Genomic DNA, 18,858 nt, shown 5'->3' on the forward strand with positions numbered 1-18,858 from the left:
CTGGGGATGAGGTTCTCCCAGAGGAGGATGGAGAGAAAGTATAATAGGAAAGCTAAGTCTCTGACTGGCTGGCAATATTTGTACTTGTCAGTCAGGTGGCTCCCGGTTTGGCTGTGGTATCCATCTCAGCATTGTAAATTTGAGCTGCTTCTGTATGTGACATGCCTAAGTCATCATTGCATTGCCCAGTAAGGTCTTCACCTAGTCAGTAAGCTAAGTACTGAGGAGAAAGGGAACAATGGGCTAGTTTTCACTCTTTCCTTAAATAACTATTTACTGAGTCTCTACTATATACAGCCCCAGGGATGGGTGAGGAGATTCAATGGAGATGTGCTCTTAATGGCGCTTAAGGTCTAGCGGTTATATGGAGATTAATAGAATAAACACATAACTGGTTTTATAGTTACAAGCCAAGATGAAGGAAACCAAGATTAGATGAGAATGAATGCTAAAGGAACACTAGCAAGTGGGGGACACAGAGCTAGGTCAGGGAAGGCTTCCTGGAAGAGGTGATACTTGAGCTGAGATTATAAGCATAAATAGGAATTTGATGAATGAATGGGGTTGGTGAGAGAGAAAGAGTTTAAGGAAACAGAACATGGGCCAATTCATTGTGAGAAAAGACACAAGGGAGAGACTTAGTTATTGGAACATTGTAGCTACTGAGGGGCTATACCAGACCCTCATTTGAAACAAATTCATATTTAGATCTAAACACTAACATCATGCTGCCTGGTCATTGTTTGCTAGGTTATCAACTTCACCTCTCATTCTTTGTTCTATGTCTGTCTTTGCTTCATTCCTTAAATTTGAAACACATTATTGTCTCCTGTGCATGTCTTCTTAGTCAAGACCTATAAAAATAGAAGAGGACAATGAAAACACTAGCCTATTAGAGATAGAGGGTGCTTGCTGGAAAACAGTGAGAAGTGGGAAAAAGTTCTGATAATTAGATGGAATCAGATTTTGGAAAGCTTTGGAAACCAGACTAGGGAATTTGGACATGAAATTAGACAATTATATTTTGTCTCTAAAGTAGTGACAGATATGATAAAAGTAATTTTCTGGAAAGTTCATCAGAGTTTGGTATGAAGGATTTATTCACTTAAAGAATTGTATGTAGTTCCTGTGGTGAGGCAGGCACTGAATTATCTCATAGTGTGCGCTGGAATAGCTAAGCATTGTTTCTTAGTGTAGGCTGTGTATTATATGCTCCACATTACCCTGGAATGTTTGTTAAAATGAAGACTCTGGGATCCTATTCTAAATCTACTGAATCAAAATCTCTGGGATGGAGCCTGGGACTTTGCATTTTAACGTGAACCCCAGGTGATTTGTGCCCAATAAAGACAGAGAACTAGTGGGGTGACACAGAAGCAAAAGACACTGAAGTCAGAGTCTCTAGCTGGGCTGCTATTGCAGTAGTAATCCAGTTGGTTACAACACAAAGACTACAATGGTTACCATGGGGATTCCGGCGCAGGGGTAAGTGTGAGAACTACTTCAAAGGAAACATAACAGAAGGAGGGAAAAGACCGGATTTAGGAAGTGGATGAGAGGAAAGAGTCCAGGAGAACTGTCATCACTGCCTTCTGAATGAAAGCTAGTGAACAGAGTACTTTTAAGCCCTTAGATATGAGGGACATTGTTGGCAGTGACAAACAAAGCTAACAGCTCTGCAGTAAAATGAAGGTGCTTAAAAGAAAATAGGAAAAGGGAAAAGAAAGATAGTTACAGAGAAAAAGAGTAACCTGCTCTACAAAACTGAGGGAGCTGGCAATTAGAATACAGTAAACTTTATGTGCAAGAAAAAGTTGGCATAGATGCTCTTCTTACCTTCAGGGTGCTTGACAAAAGGAAGTGGGATCCGGGGAGGCAGACAGATGGCATAGGAGTTGAGCTCGAGGAGGGAGGGGAGAAGAGTCAGAGTTAAAAGCAAGAACATTTTGAATCCAGGGAAAGAAGAGAGATAATAAGTTTAGGAAGTTTTCAAAATAAGAAAGTTGTCATTTGCTACCAGTTCTGAATAGGAAAGAAAACAGGAAATGGGGCATGTAAGCAATATTTACATTGTTCTAATAGCTTTTAAGCTTTATAATATTGCCGCATGTAGCTATAAAGATATAGAGACTTCGATATAGAGACAGGGGAAGAGAAAGTTAGTTGCATTTGTGACCTTTTTTCCCACTAGAAAATATGAAATATTATAGTATTCTATACCATGATGTTAGGCTTTCAACATTTTACTAGGATATCACTAATAATATTGAGTATACCTCTATCTTTCAAATAAGTGTGGCTTTGAATAAGAAATGCTTATTCTACTATGGCTTTTAAATCTAATATTTATAAAGACATTTCTCTCCTGTGCATAAGGAAGAATACTCACACCAAACAGTAGTGTCATGCCAAACTCAAGAGCTCAAGCCTTGAAAGCTTACATGCTAATGGGTTATTTAGTTTTCAAAATCTTAAGTTAATAACAATTGGCAATAAAGCTTGTTAATATTCCTTTTGTTCTGGAGCTATTGTGTTGATTTTGAAGTCCCATTTGTTCTAAAATGATTGAAGTCGAGATCTCCACCTAGTGGATTTATAGGATTTTACAGATTTTACAGAAATGACCTACTACATCTGGAAATCCTTAAATTTTTCTCTTAGAGAAATAACAGTTTTTAAAGACTTCTACTTAGGATCTAGCATAATTGTCAATAGAACAGTCGCAAATGGTTGAAATATGCCAATATGCATATCAGCTAGACTACAGTTAACAAACAAAGCTCAATTTTTATTTTCATACCATAATTAGGAAAACAGATCAGGCACAAGTATGAATGTATAATCATCTATGTCGAAAGAAATATTGTAATACCACTAATTGAGATGTGTATAGTAATTTCCATAAAATAATCATCAAGTGTAAATCTGCTCAAGTACTTTTTCTTATTTAATCTTTCATTTGCTTAAGGCTTTTTTTTTTAATGTTTGTTTTCTTTCCCAGGATGAGGCACAACTCTTCTTTCCCATTTTCCGATTCCTTAGAGAAGCAAACTCAATTAATTGTGTCAAACATATCTCGTGGCTCTTTGATTTTTGCATTATATTCAACTGTGTACTTTTATCTTATTGATAACAAAGAGTTAGTGAAGATTTTTCCTCCAAAATACTGCATTTGAAATGCATGCAAAGGCTAGGGAGTGTCTGTGTGTCCTTTTGAAGAAAGCTAAAGTAGAAAAGGATTATTATTTGAGTTATTTTTTTCACTTTGTTCTGCCTCTAAAGGTGATGAATTAACGTATTCAGCAGATGGTGGACACAACGTAGGTTTAGGAGCAGAACTTTCAGCTTCATTTATTCTTCTAAGAATTAGAGACACCTTATTTTCTGCCTCAAAACTAATGTCTTTTAACTCTGGTAATGTCTCCCCTGTCATTGCACCTTCTTTATGTGCACTGTTATCTTTATCTGTTTGAAAATCTTGAACTTCTCTCAAATCATGCATATTACTGTTAATTTTAAGATCTGTTTCACTACAAGGTAGTCTATTTTTGGTTTCATGGGAACTTGTCATTCTCAAATCCTTAGCTGTAATAGTCGCCTCAACAGAGTTTGAATCATATAATATATGTTTTTCACTTTTTCCATTTTCCCAAGTTTGTTGCTTTTCTTTTGTGGTGCCATTTAAGGTCATCTGTGTGGTGCTAATTAACATACTAGAATTTGCCTTGCTTTCATCGAACATTTTTTTCTCTTCTTTCCCTACTATTTTTATCTGCAGTGCTTCAGTGCCATCATCTCTGGGCAATGCATTTGTGCTGTCAATTCCTTTTTCACTACTATTGGTTAGAGGCCAGATGGCTTGGGTACTAAGAGAGGTACTGATATCCTTGGGAAGCTCTCTTTTATTTTGGTATGGAATAGAATTTGTCTTCATAAATGTAAAGTTGCCCTTGGATTGTGTTCGGGAAATAGGAGAGGAATCATAAGTTTCTGTTTTAGGAAGTTTCTTTTCTACATCATTTCCCTCACCCATAACACAAATTTCCACAATTGGATGTGATATTTTGGGTTCTGTCATTAACGTTTTTTCTTCGTTTCCAAGTTTTTCGTGACTTGAGAGTTGCTCTGCATGTTGTAAGGTTTGATTTTGATCTAAAGTATGTTCCTTGTAGGTTTCAGTCCTGTGGATTTGATTCCCCAGGGACAAAGAAAACTGATTTAGCTCACTGGTCTTTGATTTGTCCTGCTCCATGTTTTCAGTGGGCTCTGTCACCCCTTGGTCAGTAGCCCCCCTAAAATGGTGGGATGGTAAAATATCCCTTCCTATGTTTTCCAAAGTCGCTGGTAAATAACAAGGAATGCCCAGTGCAAGGCGAGCTGCACCTCCCACTTGCTCAGTCGAGACGGGGGAGTGTGACTGCCTGTGTTCAGTCACAGTGGGTGTTGGCTGACGCAATGTTGATGGGTTTCCATCAGGAATATGACCCGTAGGGTGACAGTTGCCTTCCATAGAGCTCTGGTTGGTCACTGACAAGTTGTCAGCACTGAAGAGAGGAGCCTTTTTAATGTTTTTTCTGTAATATGGGGTCTGCTTTGGGGCATGTTTGAGAGGCAGCCGTTTTGCAGTGAATCTAACATAGTTGTTACTCTCTGACTGTTGGTGAAAATCTGCAGAGGACACAAGGTTTATTTTGGCTTCTTTCTCAGAAACTTTGGAGAATTTATTAGAAGGTGACAACACTTGTCTGCGTTTCTTTGGGAATTCTGGCAAGGATTTTTCTGGATGGACTCTAACTTTTCTAAAAGGGTTTAAATTTAATTTTATCCTTAAATTTTGTCCTTTAATTTTCCCTTTGAAGTCAGATTGATTGGTTCTCTTCTTTTGCAGAATTTGTGGATCAGTAAGCCATTTTCCTCCTTTGTTTCTCTCCTGAGGATGGCTACATTTTTTGAGATCCAAGTTGGTCAGGTGGTTACTTTGATTTTTCTGTTCTTTCCAATGGCTTGATGTTTTGGATGACATCACCAAACTATTTTTTTCTACTAAATCAGGATGATGGAAGCTAACCTTCTTAGGGGAATATGTCTTCTTGATTTTTGTTGATAACCCCAATAACTCCATGTTGTCCTCACTCATCAGGAATTTTTCTATTGCTCTGTTAATTTGGATTTGCTCTTTCTTGGGCTTCGAAAGTTCTCGACGATTTGGCTTCCTTTCTTTCACATAATCTTGAAATTGATCACAGGGCACATATTTACAGATAAGACAACTGTTTGGCTGCAAATACCCGGGCCTGCTTCGTGTTAACAGCCCACAAGGATCATCATATTTTGATCTATGTTTTTGTAAGGTTTTTTGTACAGAGTGTTCCTCAGGCTCACAAGGCTTGGATGATGAGCCTGTAATAAAATGTCTCAGCCTGTGTGGTTGTAAGCCATTGTGTCCTTTTTCTATTGGAGGCTGCCATGATTCATTTGTTAAATGCTTTTCAAGACTTTCTCTTGCCAAGGCTGAAGCGGATGTTGCATATCTTCTACTAAATGTGTCACTGCTGATATCTGCTGAACAATAAATGCAGGAATTTAGCACTGAGCAGAGTTTTATTACCCCAACCAAACAGATGCTTAGAAGCCTTATGAGAGGTGCAAAAAGGACTCCTCTGATTATGGCAATTCTTGAAAATTTCCTAATTTTTAACCAAATCCTCAAGGGACATTGGGCAGTTTGGTGTGTTTGCAATGGCACTCTTTATGGCCACATTTTAATCAGTTGTGATGCTGATGTAAAAGTTGTGGAATTAGAAATTAAAATATTCACAGTTGTAAATCTTTAGATTAGTTGTCCATTAGGTTAGCTTTAAATATGAATAATATCTAAATTCTTTCCAAGTGGCTATAGTAATTTTTTTCTCAATTCATTTACCACTTGGGACTAAATATTAGGAAGAACATAATAAAATATTGAGTAATATATAGGTTTCAAGCAGATAATAACCTCAACAATAACAGAGAAATACTTGTGATATTACTGGTTCCAATAAGGCAGAGTCCGTATCTGGTTTACTTGGCATCACTTAATATTCATTAAATATTTGTTAAATGAATATGTGGTTTCGACTATGGCCTGGTCTGTGTTGAAAGAATCTGTCTGAGACTCTTAAATGGTACATGTTAATACAATATTTATTAATGATACATGTTAAATAATATTAATGACAGAAATATTAGTAATATTTCACCATTAATTGAGCATAAGAGGTAGGCATTGTGTTAAATATTGTACATTCATTTTTTCATTTAAGAGACCTGATCCCTTGGACAAGTCCTATTTTCCTAGCACATTTACAGAGGAAGAAACAAGTTTAGAGAGGTTGCATGTTTTCTCCCAGTCACATGTCAACTAAATGATATGGCAGAATTTGACCCAGGTCTGTCTGATACTAAACTGTATCCTCTTCCACAATGCATATTAAGTTTAAAATTACATCTTACCAGTGTACTTTTTCTTGTTTTGTGAAATTGGTTTATCCAAAGGAAGAAAGAAGTATTCCTTTCAGTGATAGAAAGAAAGAGGTGAAATAAGCCCCAACTTGCATCCAGTTCTAATCTAAGATCTAACTTCAACTCTCTGAGTAACCTTGAAGAAGCCATTTACTCGCTGGATATCGGGGGATTAGACTAGTGGGAACTTTATGTGGGTATAAAATTCTTCCAGGGAAAGAACTGCTAGCCTTTAACATATTCTAAGAGAGTTCTGTGGCCCAAAGATAAATATTAAAAGCTATTGGACTAGATCACCTCTAAAATCTCCTCTACCCCTGACATACTGTAATTCTATATTTCTGAGTTAGAAGCCCTAATTAGAGTGATATTGCCTCTTACAGACTTCTATTCTGGAGCAGGTGTGGTCTTGAACGTTTTCTCTCCAATAACTGTCCTTTCCAGCTTCAGTACAATGCCTGGCATGTAGCAAAATTTCAAGTCTTTCTTAAAAGTAATTGTATTGATTTGACAAACCAGCATTTGTGTGAAACAAGAGACTGGGTTTTAAATGGTTAAGAGGCCACTTTCCCTTTAGTATAGGAGTTTCCCACAGAGGAGTGAAGGCTCTGGACAAAGCTAAAATGAAACATCTACCTAAGGTATGATTCTATTGAAAGGCTAAGTGCTTATTGCTTTATAAAATAAAACCAATCTGATCGGGTTTCTATGGCAGATGTTTTCTTCCTTAGCCATTCCTCTTTTCAGTCAAATCATCAGGCCCCCGAAACTGGTAAGATCTGAAGTCTGGGGGATGCAATGGCATAAATTCACATCCTGCTTTATACCACATATGGAATAACATACAGTCTCGTTCTTTTCCAATTGTCCCCAAATCCATCCTTAGGGCCAGATCCCCATGGTAAGAATTTCTTGGTGCAGCACCTCTGTCATTCATATTCTGAGAGAAAGCTCTGCCTGTTGTAAACCAATTCAAATAAATGACAGGAACCTCTTTACAGAGCAGCTGTCAAAGGTTTCACTGTTGAGCCTGAAAGCATTGCCTTACTATTCAGGGAGAAAAGGGAAGACATTTAATTCATTGCCTCCACCTAAATATTGACATCACCCATGTACAGTGGGTAGATGTCACAGCCAGATTCACTCGGCTCCCAACATGGGACAATGAATTAAGTCCTGACTTTCCCTGAACTGAGAAGTTATCATCCCTGACAGCTCAGCAAGCAAAGTATGTGTCCTGACATCATTCCTGAAATGAATCACTAGCATTAGAAGGCCGATTCTTCTAACATGTCATGCTCTGGGAAGGTTGCTTACTGTAGAACTAGCATTAGACTCGAAGGATGTTGGAATAGAAGCCAATACTCAGCCTCCTATAAATCTTAAGAGCACTATTGCTATTTAAAAGGCTTCTTAAAAACAAACAAACCAAAAAAACACATTGTTAGGTGTCGGGTCACAAAATTCACTTGCGGATGGGCACAAGGTGTACTCTCAGCTCCTGAGGTTGGGAAGTGTTCATCTACACCTCACTCCATACGCACAGATACATGTCCATTATCTTTAGGAGAGGAATAGGCTGGTGCCACGATGATTTTTATGGCATTTCTCTTTTGAGGAAATCAAAGGAGGCTACCCTTTCAGAGGGATTTAAACAGAGTGGGATTTTCTAAAACAAGACAACTCACCTATTGTTCTTGTTACATGCTGTGGCAGAGTTTGAGGTTGGACTTCCCCAGGCTCACGATTCCTCAGCTTTTCAACTCTCTTTGGACAATATCTTGTAGGTAAGCTGGCTTCATTAAAAGCTGCCATATTCCCAGGAGGCTCTGAACATCCTGACTGCAGCAGTCTGCCACCAAAGCAGAAGAAAGTACCGTCTGCCCCATGGCCCTTCCCTTTCAGGTTAAGGGCTGTGGACTCAGAGGCCAGTACTGCTTGATGGCTGTTTTCCTGTAAGAGCGGCATTTCCTTTCTGGACCCCACAATGGACATGACCTTTATCTCGTTTTCCTGGGTTAAGTGGCAGTTACAGCATCCCTCAGCGTGGTAATTTCTTGCCTCATGATCACGCAGGGATTCATCGAAGGTTCTGCAAGGAAGGTTTTCTGTGTGTTCATTTGCTTTGCCTTGTTGGAGTTTCCAGTTAAATACAACTAAACCCAGGCAAGTGAGACCAACAGCTCCTGTGACAAATAGAGAGACTATTAAAAGATAACATCATAGGAAGAAAAATATAAATCATCAAATGTGAAATCCACAAATATCAAGGTTAATGGCTTAAAGGGTGTCGAAATGGGTGGGAAATCTATCACCATTTGGAAAAATATTAGTCCAGACAGAGGATATTTAATCGACATTGTTCTGTTTTCCAATTTGGATCTTTCTTTGTATTGATTAAAAATTATAAGAAACAATACCATCTGGAATGTGTTTGACAGAAAAAGGGGTTTTTTTCATGGACTGAAATTCATTCAAGATAAAATAATTCCTGCATTAAAATTCCTTTTCTGCCTATGGGAAATGAAACTTCCTATTTCTTAATCCCATAGTCAATAAAAGTAGACCACATTTAGCATTATACCCTGAAATTCTCATGTATAATAACCTCCTCCACCCAAAGAAAAGAAGATTCTACAAGCTATTGCCATATTTTAATCACCTCTAAAGATTCATCCGCTATCTCAGAATACATCATTGGCTTCTATTAGCATAAAGGTCAAACTCCTTGGCATTCAAGACTCAGTATATTCTTGCCATAACCTTCTTTCCTAGCCTCATTTTTTATCATTTCCCACATTCAAACACTATGTTTCAAACTCTTCAATTCATTAGTCTTAAAATGTACTTCTAAGCCTTTGTGTATTCTCTACGATGCTTCTAATACTTTCTCCTATCTCTGCTTATTTGAATTTCATTTATCCCTTAAAATCTAAGTCTTTTGCTATTTTTTTCCCATCTTGCAAAGATCACTCCCTTCTTTGAACTACCACAATAAAATTATTGACATCTAATCTCAGAATTCCTGGTACAGTCATTTCATGTTCTCTGTAGGTTAGCTTATCCTCTAAATAACATTGTAAACGGCAGTGTTTCTCAAACTCAAGTGCAGAGTCTAACCTGTTTCTACCTCACTGTTTCTCGTCTTGACAAATGGCATCCTCAACCACATAGATGTTCATACCAAAGTCTTTGAGTTACACCCAACTCTCTCTCTGACACAGTGATTTCCTTTTTTCTTGGCACTTATAACAGTATAAAATTATTGTGTTCACTTATTCATTTGCTTGTTCACTGTCTGTCCTCCCCTGCTAGAATTAAGCACTATGAGGAAATGGATCTTTTCAGTCTTATTTGATATTTTATCTCCAGTGCTCTCAAAACTGGCACAGAGGAGGCATACCAGAATTGTTTATTGAATATTCTTAAATAAACAGAAGGAATTCTGTTTATGAATCCTAATAATGAAAAGCACTGAGTGGTCTCATCTTACAAATTTCCAAAATGATGATCAGGAGGACATGGTGTCAGTATAGACTGAGTTTGGAGTTCTGCGTTCAGAGTCCAGCTTTACCTATAACTTGCTGTGTGACCCTGGGCAAGTCAGTTGCCCTGGAAAACTCAGTTCCCTGACTCTGGAGATGAGGACAGTGAATAAGATGATACCAGCGTTCTAGACTCCTTGATTGCACTATGCCTGGTTCTCTCCACTGCAGACAACTTTAATGAAAATGTGATGATATTTTTTAAACTTGAAAGAAAAGAGAAGGGGTCAGGCATAGTTGTTTCATTTTTTTCTGTTAAAGATGAAGATTAACCAAATAGAATAGCAGTTTCTGGCAAAATCTGCCAACCTTTTTGTAGCTTACCAGATCGTAACGTTTTAAGCCCCATTTTTATTTCTTTGACAACAATACACTCTTGGAAAGTGCTACAACACATTGAAATTATGAAATCTCTATTAAAAACACCATGTTTTTTAAAAGTAGTGGCAAAAGTTAGATCAGAACATTTTAATTGCCAAATCCTAGAGTCTGGGTTTTTCCAAAGGTTTTGGTTTTTAAATGTTAAAAACATGAAAATAATAAAATTTTAGAAACATCTCTGTATCTCTTACATGGAGTAAGAAAACTCAGGATTCAAAGCTCTGTTCTGATACTCTTCTTGGGAACATTTTCTAACCTCTCTGAGCCTTATTTTTCCTCCTCTATCAAACAGGAATAACTAATACCACTCAGAGATCAAGTGAGATAATATATGCGACATGTTTAATACAGTATTTTGATATAGTAAGATTCAGTGAATCGTCATTGTTATATGTTATTGTGGTTGTAATTGCTGCTGCTGCTTTTTAGGCTTGGTATTGTCCTATTAGATCCTAAAAGCCTCAGCTGTTAGGAAAAAAAATCCAAAACAAATCATTAAGAGAATACTATGTATGGCTGATGCAGTTACTAAACCAAATAATAAAGGAAAGAAAGACCTAAATTTTCTTAAATGCGTGAATCAGCCACTGAAATGAGAGTAGGCGTAATCTGATTATGGGATAGAGTTTCTCAGTAAATTGTGTCCAAACCATGACATGAGGAACCACTCACTCTCCTGCTATTGATGCTAGAGCTATGTCTGTGTCACATTACCACTCAGGTATGGTCACTTTCTATTACTGCAGAGAGCAAAAACAGCAGATTAAGCTCGTAGGTAGGCTGAACCTACTATCAAGAAGATGGCTGAATTTTCATTGCCATGGGCATTGTTGCAATTTTTAAAAAGTATTCTAAGAATATTTCTGAGTTAGAAAGACAACAAAAATGCAAAATTAATGATAAAAATCTCATTGAAGAATTGGAAATGTTAGAGCTTCATGAAAGCTTTCTCTTTTTATCCTCCAGTTCACAGAATAGGAAGCGTCAAGAGGTTAGGTGCCAATTAGCCACTTATCAGTTTTAAATTCACCGAATATGATTTTACATATTACTTGGAATTGTGATGATTTATCTATAGCCAAAGAAGACAATAGAATCAGAGGCCAAATTTTAGTTCTAAGTCTTTTTCCCACAATCTAGAGGGATAGATTATTGACCACACTTTCACTTCAGGAGGAGTAGCACCTTCGAAGGAGTAAATCGGTATCAAAAGTCAGAGCTGTTTTAAAGAGGAATCTCACTTAAAAACAACATCAAAACAACACAAAAAAACCACAACAACAACACAAACTAAGTATTCTAAGAAACACATTTAAGGAGAAACTCTGTTGCTCTAGTGCTTTTGTCTTTTGTGGTAAATTATTTCTTAGCACGTAAAATTACTGACATGGTTACACATTTTCTAAAACAATTTATCTTCCTGAGAGAATTCCAATTCACTTCGAAGTGAATTTGATTACTGCTGGTGGTAGTTTCACTGTCTAGACCTGACACTGGTCTCCATCTATCCTGATTAAAAGGAGCTAAAAATCTGATGTTCAAGTGATTCACTGGAAACCTGCTATGGAATAATTATTTATGGCACATATTCAAAGTATATCAGTTCAGTCCTGAGTGCCATTTGCAAGCCTCTGGTCCTCCAGTGTTGGGGAACCCCCCACAAACACACACATCCCCACACACACATTCTCATCACCATGGCTACCCACAGGTACAAAGGATTTCACCATGCACTGAAAGCATACAAACATCTAGATATCTTGACAAATCTCATGCATATTTGGTCTTTGACTAATGCCACAAGGCATCACATTAGATCATTCATCCAGTGAGTTGTAATGATAGCTGATGCATAGTTTAAAAAAATTTTAAACTACCATAGAAAATTTAAAGGATTGGATAGTATCCTCTCCTTAGTCAGTTGGGGGGTGGGGTAATGCTCCAAGTTTATAAACAAGTTAGACAAACAGAAATCTTAAAAGAATTCAAAACCCCCAAATAGAAGAAAACCAAGGCTCATAGCAGATTAATCACTTGCCCAAGTCACACAGCAAGTAAGAGCAGAGCCAGGTTTCAAACCTGGATAATCTAACTGCGGAGCTCATGCTTATATAAGCTGTATATATGCTCTTGTATAAGCTTATAGAGCTTGTATAAGCTCTATAGTACTTATACAAGCACTATAGAGCAGGATGCACCTGGTTGTCATAATAGCATCTCCCCCTGCACTTGGTAAAGCCCACTGATTCTCACTCCACCACAGAGAAGCACACCGATGGGAGTGCCTTGAGGAAATAGACTATGTCTCATCACTTTTTTAACCCCTATCTCCCAGCATCTTCACGAATGTACCAGTACTGAAATATAGACTATTCCCTCATTACAGACAAGAAAACTGAAGTCTGAATAGCAGGTTAATGTACTCAAGATCACATTGCTAGTTATACCAGGACTAGAGCTCTTGAATTCTGGTTCAAGACCCTTTCCTCTATGTTAGACAACTTCTTTGCAACAGGTAGTTTTTTCAACCTATGCCAAATCAACTAACATCCTCCCACACTACTGACAACCTCTCCCTTCCACAAGCCCTGGAAACGTTCCCCAGTTGCCTGAGAAAGGCATCATTTAGTGTACTTCAAGAATATGGAGAAAAGCTGGGCACACTTCTCCCTGTCATACCTGCAAAGCCAAGGACAGTCAGCAGGGCCACATCCTGCCCTGGGAAGAAGGAACTTCTGTCTTTTAGAGCCAGAGTGAGGTTGGCAGCCTTGGAATTGCAGTTAGTCTCAGACAGCCTTAGCACACTCTTTGCAGTGGCCACAGCCATGGTGGATGGCTGATAATTTAGGTCCTTGGCATTCCTGTGCGTGTGAGCAGAAGACTTTACGTAGTTTCTTAAGAACCAGGCAAGGGGGTAGAGATCACAAGTGCAGCTCCACTGGTTCTTATCTAAGCTCAGAAGGATTAACTGCTTCAGTGGAGTAAAAACACCGGGCAGGACTACTTCCTGTAGTCGAGGCAGCGGCCGGAAGGCATCTTTCCCAATGTAGGAAATACAACTGTTAGATAAATCCAGATGCCTGAGACTGTGGAGATCTGTGCCTCCGAAAGAACTGTCTGTCAGTTTAGTGACCTGATTGCCATCCAGCTGTAGCCGGGTCAGGCCCCTGGTGTTTCGGAACCAAGACCCTTGCGGGGCGCGGAGAGCGTTATTGCTAAGCGCCAGCACCTGCAGACTGCGAAGCTTGCTGAAGCTGTGATCGGTAAGCGAAGAGCTGGATATTTGGTTGTGCTCCAGCAACGACGTCCGCAACTTTGAAAGGGTGTGCAGGGCGTCTTCCCGAACATCCTCGATGCCATTTCTGCTCGAGGAGAGCAGAGCAAGATTAAACAAGAGGGACAGATTTGTGCTCTCTATAGAGGAGAGATATCCATCAGTGATGATTAAAACCCTCGTGGTCACAGGGGCTGCTGTGGAGAAGAAAAGCACAGACTAGAAGCGAGTACACACACGTGGGAGGGGAACACAGTGGAGAGCAGAGATAATCAATACCCTCTGAGTACAATCCTATCACCTGGGTAAGAACAACAAACAAAATGAAAATGATTCTCTGATTTCTCAGTTTAAGGGGAAGGTGGCTCTTTTCAGAATGATGGATTTTTATATTCTTTGTTACCATGACATGTTTATTTGAGAAACACAAACCCATCTGTTCCTTTAGATGTTAAGTTTAATTCATTGTTTTGGATTATCATCATTGATGTTTTTTTGAAAGTGGCTTTTCAGGCTTTCTCTCTGTGAGGCTGTGTACTGACCTGCTCCAGCCCTGCTGGCCCAAGACAGAGTCACTCAACAGCCGAGCCTGTATCTGAGCTTCCTAACCAGTTTTCCACAAGCAATGTATATTTATGCTGTGAAGCCAATCATCTTTTCTCTCAAACATAAAGGTGTGGATTGGGGTGGCAGAAGTGAGAAGGACCGTTGGTTTCTGCTTTTTAGCTCCAGGCTAAAAGTTGGCAACTTGGTAAGGATCTATGTTCTCTCCAGACAACCTGAGGATCTGTCAGTGGGGTTCTCATTAAAGTCTGGGCCATCTTGGCCTCCTGTCTAATATCTGTTCCCACCAATGAAGTCCATCATGTAATGACAGGTGGTACTCAGGGCTTCCAACTGTTAAATCCCTTCACCATAATCACCCTAGAGCTATCACTGCTCTGTCATTAGAAATCAAAGTGTTTTAACTCGATAAAGATGTATTATAATCAGGAGTTATTGTAACACATCTTTATCATGCTAAAATTGTTTTGACTGCAAATGACAGTGTCATAAGGATGGAAGAGTCCATTGTCCCTGGGAGGTCTACAGGTGATATTAGAACAATCAACCATGGGGGAAGCAAATCACAATTCCCTTATGAAATTCAGACTACATCACTGAAACAAAGAGATTTAAAAAAATGTAAAAGACAAAGGATTTCCACAGTGCCTTCTTTTGGAAGAATTGCTCCCATCTCCATAGCACGAGTCATGGGGCTTTTGTTTAGGGGTGTTATTTTTTTAGTATTTATTTTTAGTATTTATTACTGATTATTTGAATTCTATTAATTCTAACCAGTTTGGCATTTTGTTCCTTTCATCATTGTTTTTCATATGGGCTGAGGGAGTTTTTTTTTTTTTTTTTTTTTAACATCTTTATTGGAGTATAATTGCTTTAAAATGGTATGTTAGTTTCAGCTTCACAACAAAATGAATCAGTTATATATATACATATGTTCCCATATCTCTTCCCGCTTGCGTCTCCCTCCCTCCCACCCTCCCTATCCCACCCCTCCAGGCGGTCACAAAGCACCGAGCTGATCTCCCTGTGCTATGCGGCTGCTTCCCACTAGCTATCTACCTTACGTTTGGTAGTGTATATATGTCCATGCCTCTTTATCGCTTTGTCACCGTTTACACTTCCCCCTCCCCATAGCCTCAAGTCCATTCTCTAGTAAGTCTGTGTCTTTATTCCTGTTTCACCCCTAGTTTTTTCATGACATTTTTTTTTTTTAATTCCATATATATGTGTTAGCATACGGTATTTGTCTCTCTCTTTCTGACTTACTTCACTCTGTATGACAGACTCTAGGTCTATCCACCTCATTACAAATAGCTCAATTTCGTCTCTTTTTATGGCTGAGTAATATTCCATTGTATATATGTGCCACATCTTCTTTATCCATTCATCCGATGATGGACACTTAGGTTGTTTCCATCTCTGGGCTATTGTAAATAGAGCTGCAATGAACATTTTGGTACATGACTCTTTTTGAATTATGGTTTTCTCAGGGTATATGCCCAGTAGTGGGATTGCTGGGTCATATGGTAGTTCTATTTGTAGCTTTTTAAGGAACCTCCATACTGTTCTCCACAGTGGCTGTATCAATTTGCATTCCCACCAACAGTGTAAGAGGGTTCCCTTTTCTCCACACCCTCTCCAGCATTTATTGTTTCTAGATTTTTTGATGATGGCCATTCTGACTGGTGTGAGATGATATCTCATTGTAGTTTTGATTTGCATTTCTCTCATGATTAGTGATGTTGAGCATTCTCTCATGTGTTTGTTGGCACTCTGTATATCTTCTTTGGAGAAATGTCTATTTAGGTCTTCTGCCCATTTTTGGATTGGGTTGTTTGTTTTTTTGTTATTAAGCTGCATGAGCTGCTTATAAATTTTGGAGATCAATCCTTTGTCAGTTGCTTCATTTGCAAATATTTTCTCCCATTCTGAGGGGAGTTTTGTTTTTAAGGATCCTCAGTCCTCTAGAGATTTCTGACTCTGAGGGAGCAGGCTATTGTTTCTGTCAATTACTTCTTGTCTAGGACCAGACAGGCTCCACTTGCAAATCATCCATTTAAGTCTCTGTGTTTATGAAATCTAACTTCACAAATGTGACACTTTGTAAATGAGAAGGAATATATAGAGGTGTAGCAATGTAGATGAGCGATATTTGTTTCTTACAAACAGCTATCTCTGATCAAAATTTAAAAATGTAGTGAAGTCAGATCTATTTGAGAGGATGGGAGTTTAGTGTTTGTTAAGTGTTTTCTATACAGATCGGAGACGGTATACAGCGAACTAGCCTTGAAACTGTCTCTTTCCTGTCAGGAATGACAATGCCATCTACCTCTTAATTCTCATGGGGTCATAGGATTTTAGAAATGAAAGAACTCATTTTCTTCCACTCAATCTTAGATTTGTTTCTGAAATTTTTCCATTGGCATGGTTTATAGCTTGTTTATCTCTTCTTGGATATCAGGATGTAAATCACATTCTCCTCAAATTTGTTAATAAGGTGTCTTATTAAATTGTTGACTTAAGCAAGCAATATGTAATGAATACAGGCAGTGTATCTTGTTAGCATTTCTACAGCTCATTTACTACCAATAAAAAAAGACTACACTTTCAAAATTAGATGCACTTTGATAATAATCTGTTTTGCTGGTACATCACTTAATCTTACTAATGCTGAACAATTGCACTTCAGGTTCCTGATTCATTGATATTTCTTCCAGCCTGTGGTAGGTTTCAAATCTGCACAGAGTGTGGACAAAATATAATTAAAGTGATCATTTTTTTTCTTTTATTAAAAAAAGTATGTAACAATAAAATGGTGGTATTCTTTTATAAGAGCAAAATACCTCAGTTACCTCTGAAGGTCTTAAAGTAGTTTTGGTTAAGACCACCAGGGACGAACAGGAAAATAAAATAATATTATCAATCTTTAGTCACTAAAGAAAGCTTGCTCTTTAAAAGTTTACCTCTTTCAGACTGAGCCGAGAGATCAGTCAGTACAAAGAAAGGCATAGCAATGAATTTGTCAGGTACACTGAACACTGCTTTTTAGAGTTACTGGTTTTATTACCTACTATATAGGTTATCTGGTGACAGAGGGTTACATCCTTGGTGCACACCATACATGATGCAGGGCAGGCTGCCACCAACTGCAGCATAATAGCAAAGAGATGAGCCATCCACCTGAAAGGAAAGTAGAGAGCAATGCACGTCATAATGTTGGCATTTATTATCCAGGGATTTCAGTATATTCAGCTCATGAGGCATTTTGGTGATTTCTGCTTTTTAATGGGCACTTTGGCTTCTCACATGATGCTAGATAAATGGCTGAAATCCTTAATTTGAATAGAATTTAAACTGAGCCGTTATAAGGAACAAGGATATAGTGTGCAGCACAGAGAAATATGGCCATGATTTGTAATAACTTAAAATGGAGTAAAATCTATAAAAATATTGAATCACTATGTTGTACACCTAAAACTACTATAATATTTTAAATCAACTATGCTTCAAGAAATATATATGTATACCCACAATAAACAAAAACACAAACTGAACTGTTAAAGCATTTGACCATAAATTCAGAGAACTCACATCCAAGGCACAGCCATTCATATAGATTATTAAAAAATTAAGTTACTTTGTAAAACACTCGATTGTTTGTTGAGCTTTTGCAAATACATTACCTTATTTAATTCTTTTAATTTGGCAATTCAATTTGAAGCTGAGAAAACTGAAGTTCAGAATGGTTAATAAACCATCCAAAGTCACATAGCTATTAGGTATTTAACACCAAGTCTTTTAACTGCAAATCCAGTGTTCTTTCTAGTATGCAGAACCTAATCTCGGGCACTGAAACATATATTTACAATGAAATTATTCTTCACAGATATAGATGCCACAGATAGGGAGAATGAAGGAGCATTAAGATCACAAGCTCTACCTAGCTTTGAATTCAGCTCTCCTATTTACTGACTATACTATCTTAGATAAATTATTTAATTTTTCTTATTTTTTCCTTTTCATGTTTAAAATAGAAATAATAAATGCCTACATTACAGAGCATTATGAGTTAGATAAAATGTTCTAAGTGTTTAGTAAGTATCATAGTTTTACCATTATTTCAGCTCTCCAATGAAATATTAACACCGTTTTGGATTTAATGTTCAAAAAAAGGCCATTCATTTATAATGTATTCCCTGATTGGTTTAAAAAAAAAAAACTTAAAGCAAATTATAATAAAAAACCTTCTACCCATACAAAAAGTTTGAAAATAAAATAAAATGTAAAAAAACATAAAACTATTAATTCTATCATTCTTTCAACAAGTATTTATTGAATTCCTTCTGTGCTCCAGGCATTGCTGAAGGCACTGGAGATAGAATAGCGAGTGATAAACTCCTGCCCTCGTTGGATGGACATGTTACGAAGGGATGTAAACAATAAACAAAAAATATGAAAATATGTATTAAGTCATCTGGTGATAAGTTCTATGGAATAAGTAGGGCAAATATGGTGACAAGAGAAAACTGATAAAGTAACATTTGAACAAAGACCTGGGAAACATGAAGGGTGCTGATCAGTCCAGGTGGGAAG

At 37.8% G+C, this 18,858-nt stretch overlaps 2 protein-coding genes across 2 annotated transcripts in view; one reads left to right on the top strand and one right to left on the bottom strand.

Annotated features, from left to right (window-relative positions):
- TNNI3K (TNNI3 interacting kinase) overlaps positions 1-18,858 on the top strand; it is a 290,251-nt gene that overhangs the window by 207,366 nt on the left and 64,027 nt on the right. The window lies entirely within an intron of this gene.
- On the bottom strand, positions 3,013-17,420 carry LRRC53 (leucine rich repeat containing 53). Its single transcript, XM_027114084.1, has 4 exons — positions 17,333-17,420; positions 13,107-13,898; positions 8,190-8,687; positions 3,013-5,559 (listed from the first exon to the last, which is right to left on the bottom strand). The coding sequence occupies exons 1-4, from the start codon at positions 17,418-17,420 to the stop codon at positions 3,224-3,226; spliced, it is 3,714 nt and encodes a 1,237-aa protein (XP_026969885.1). The 3' UTR covers positions 3,013-3,223.

Source organism: Aethalodelphis obliquidens, unplaced genomic scaffold (assembly GCF_003676395.1).
Source record: "Aethalodelphis obliquidens isolate GAN/ISIS:26980383/991018 unplaced genomic scaffold, ASM367639v1 scaffold13, whole genome shotgun sequence".
NCBI lineage: Eukaryota > Metazoa > Chordata > Mammalia > Artiodactyla > Delphinidae > Aethalodelphis > Aethalodelphis obliquidens.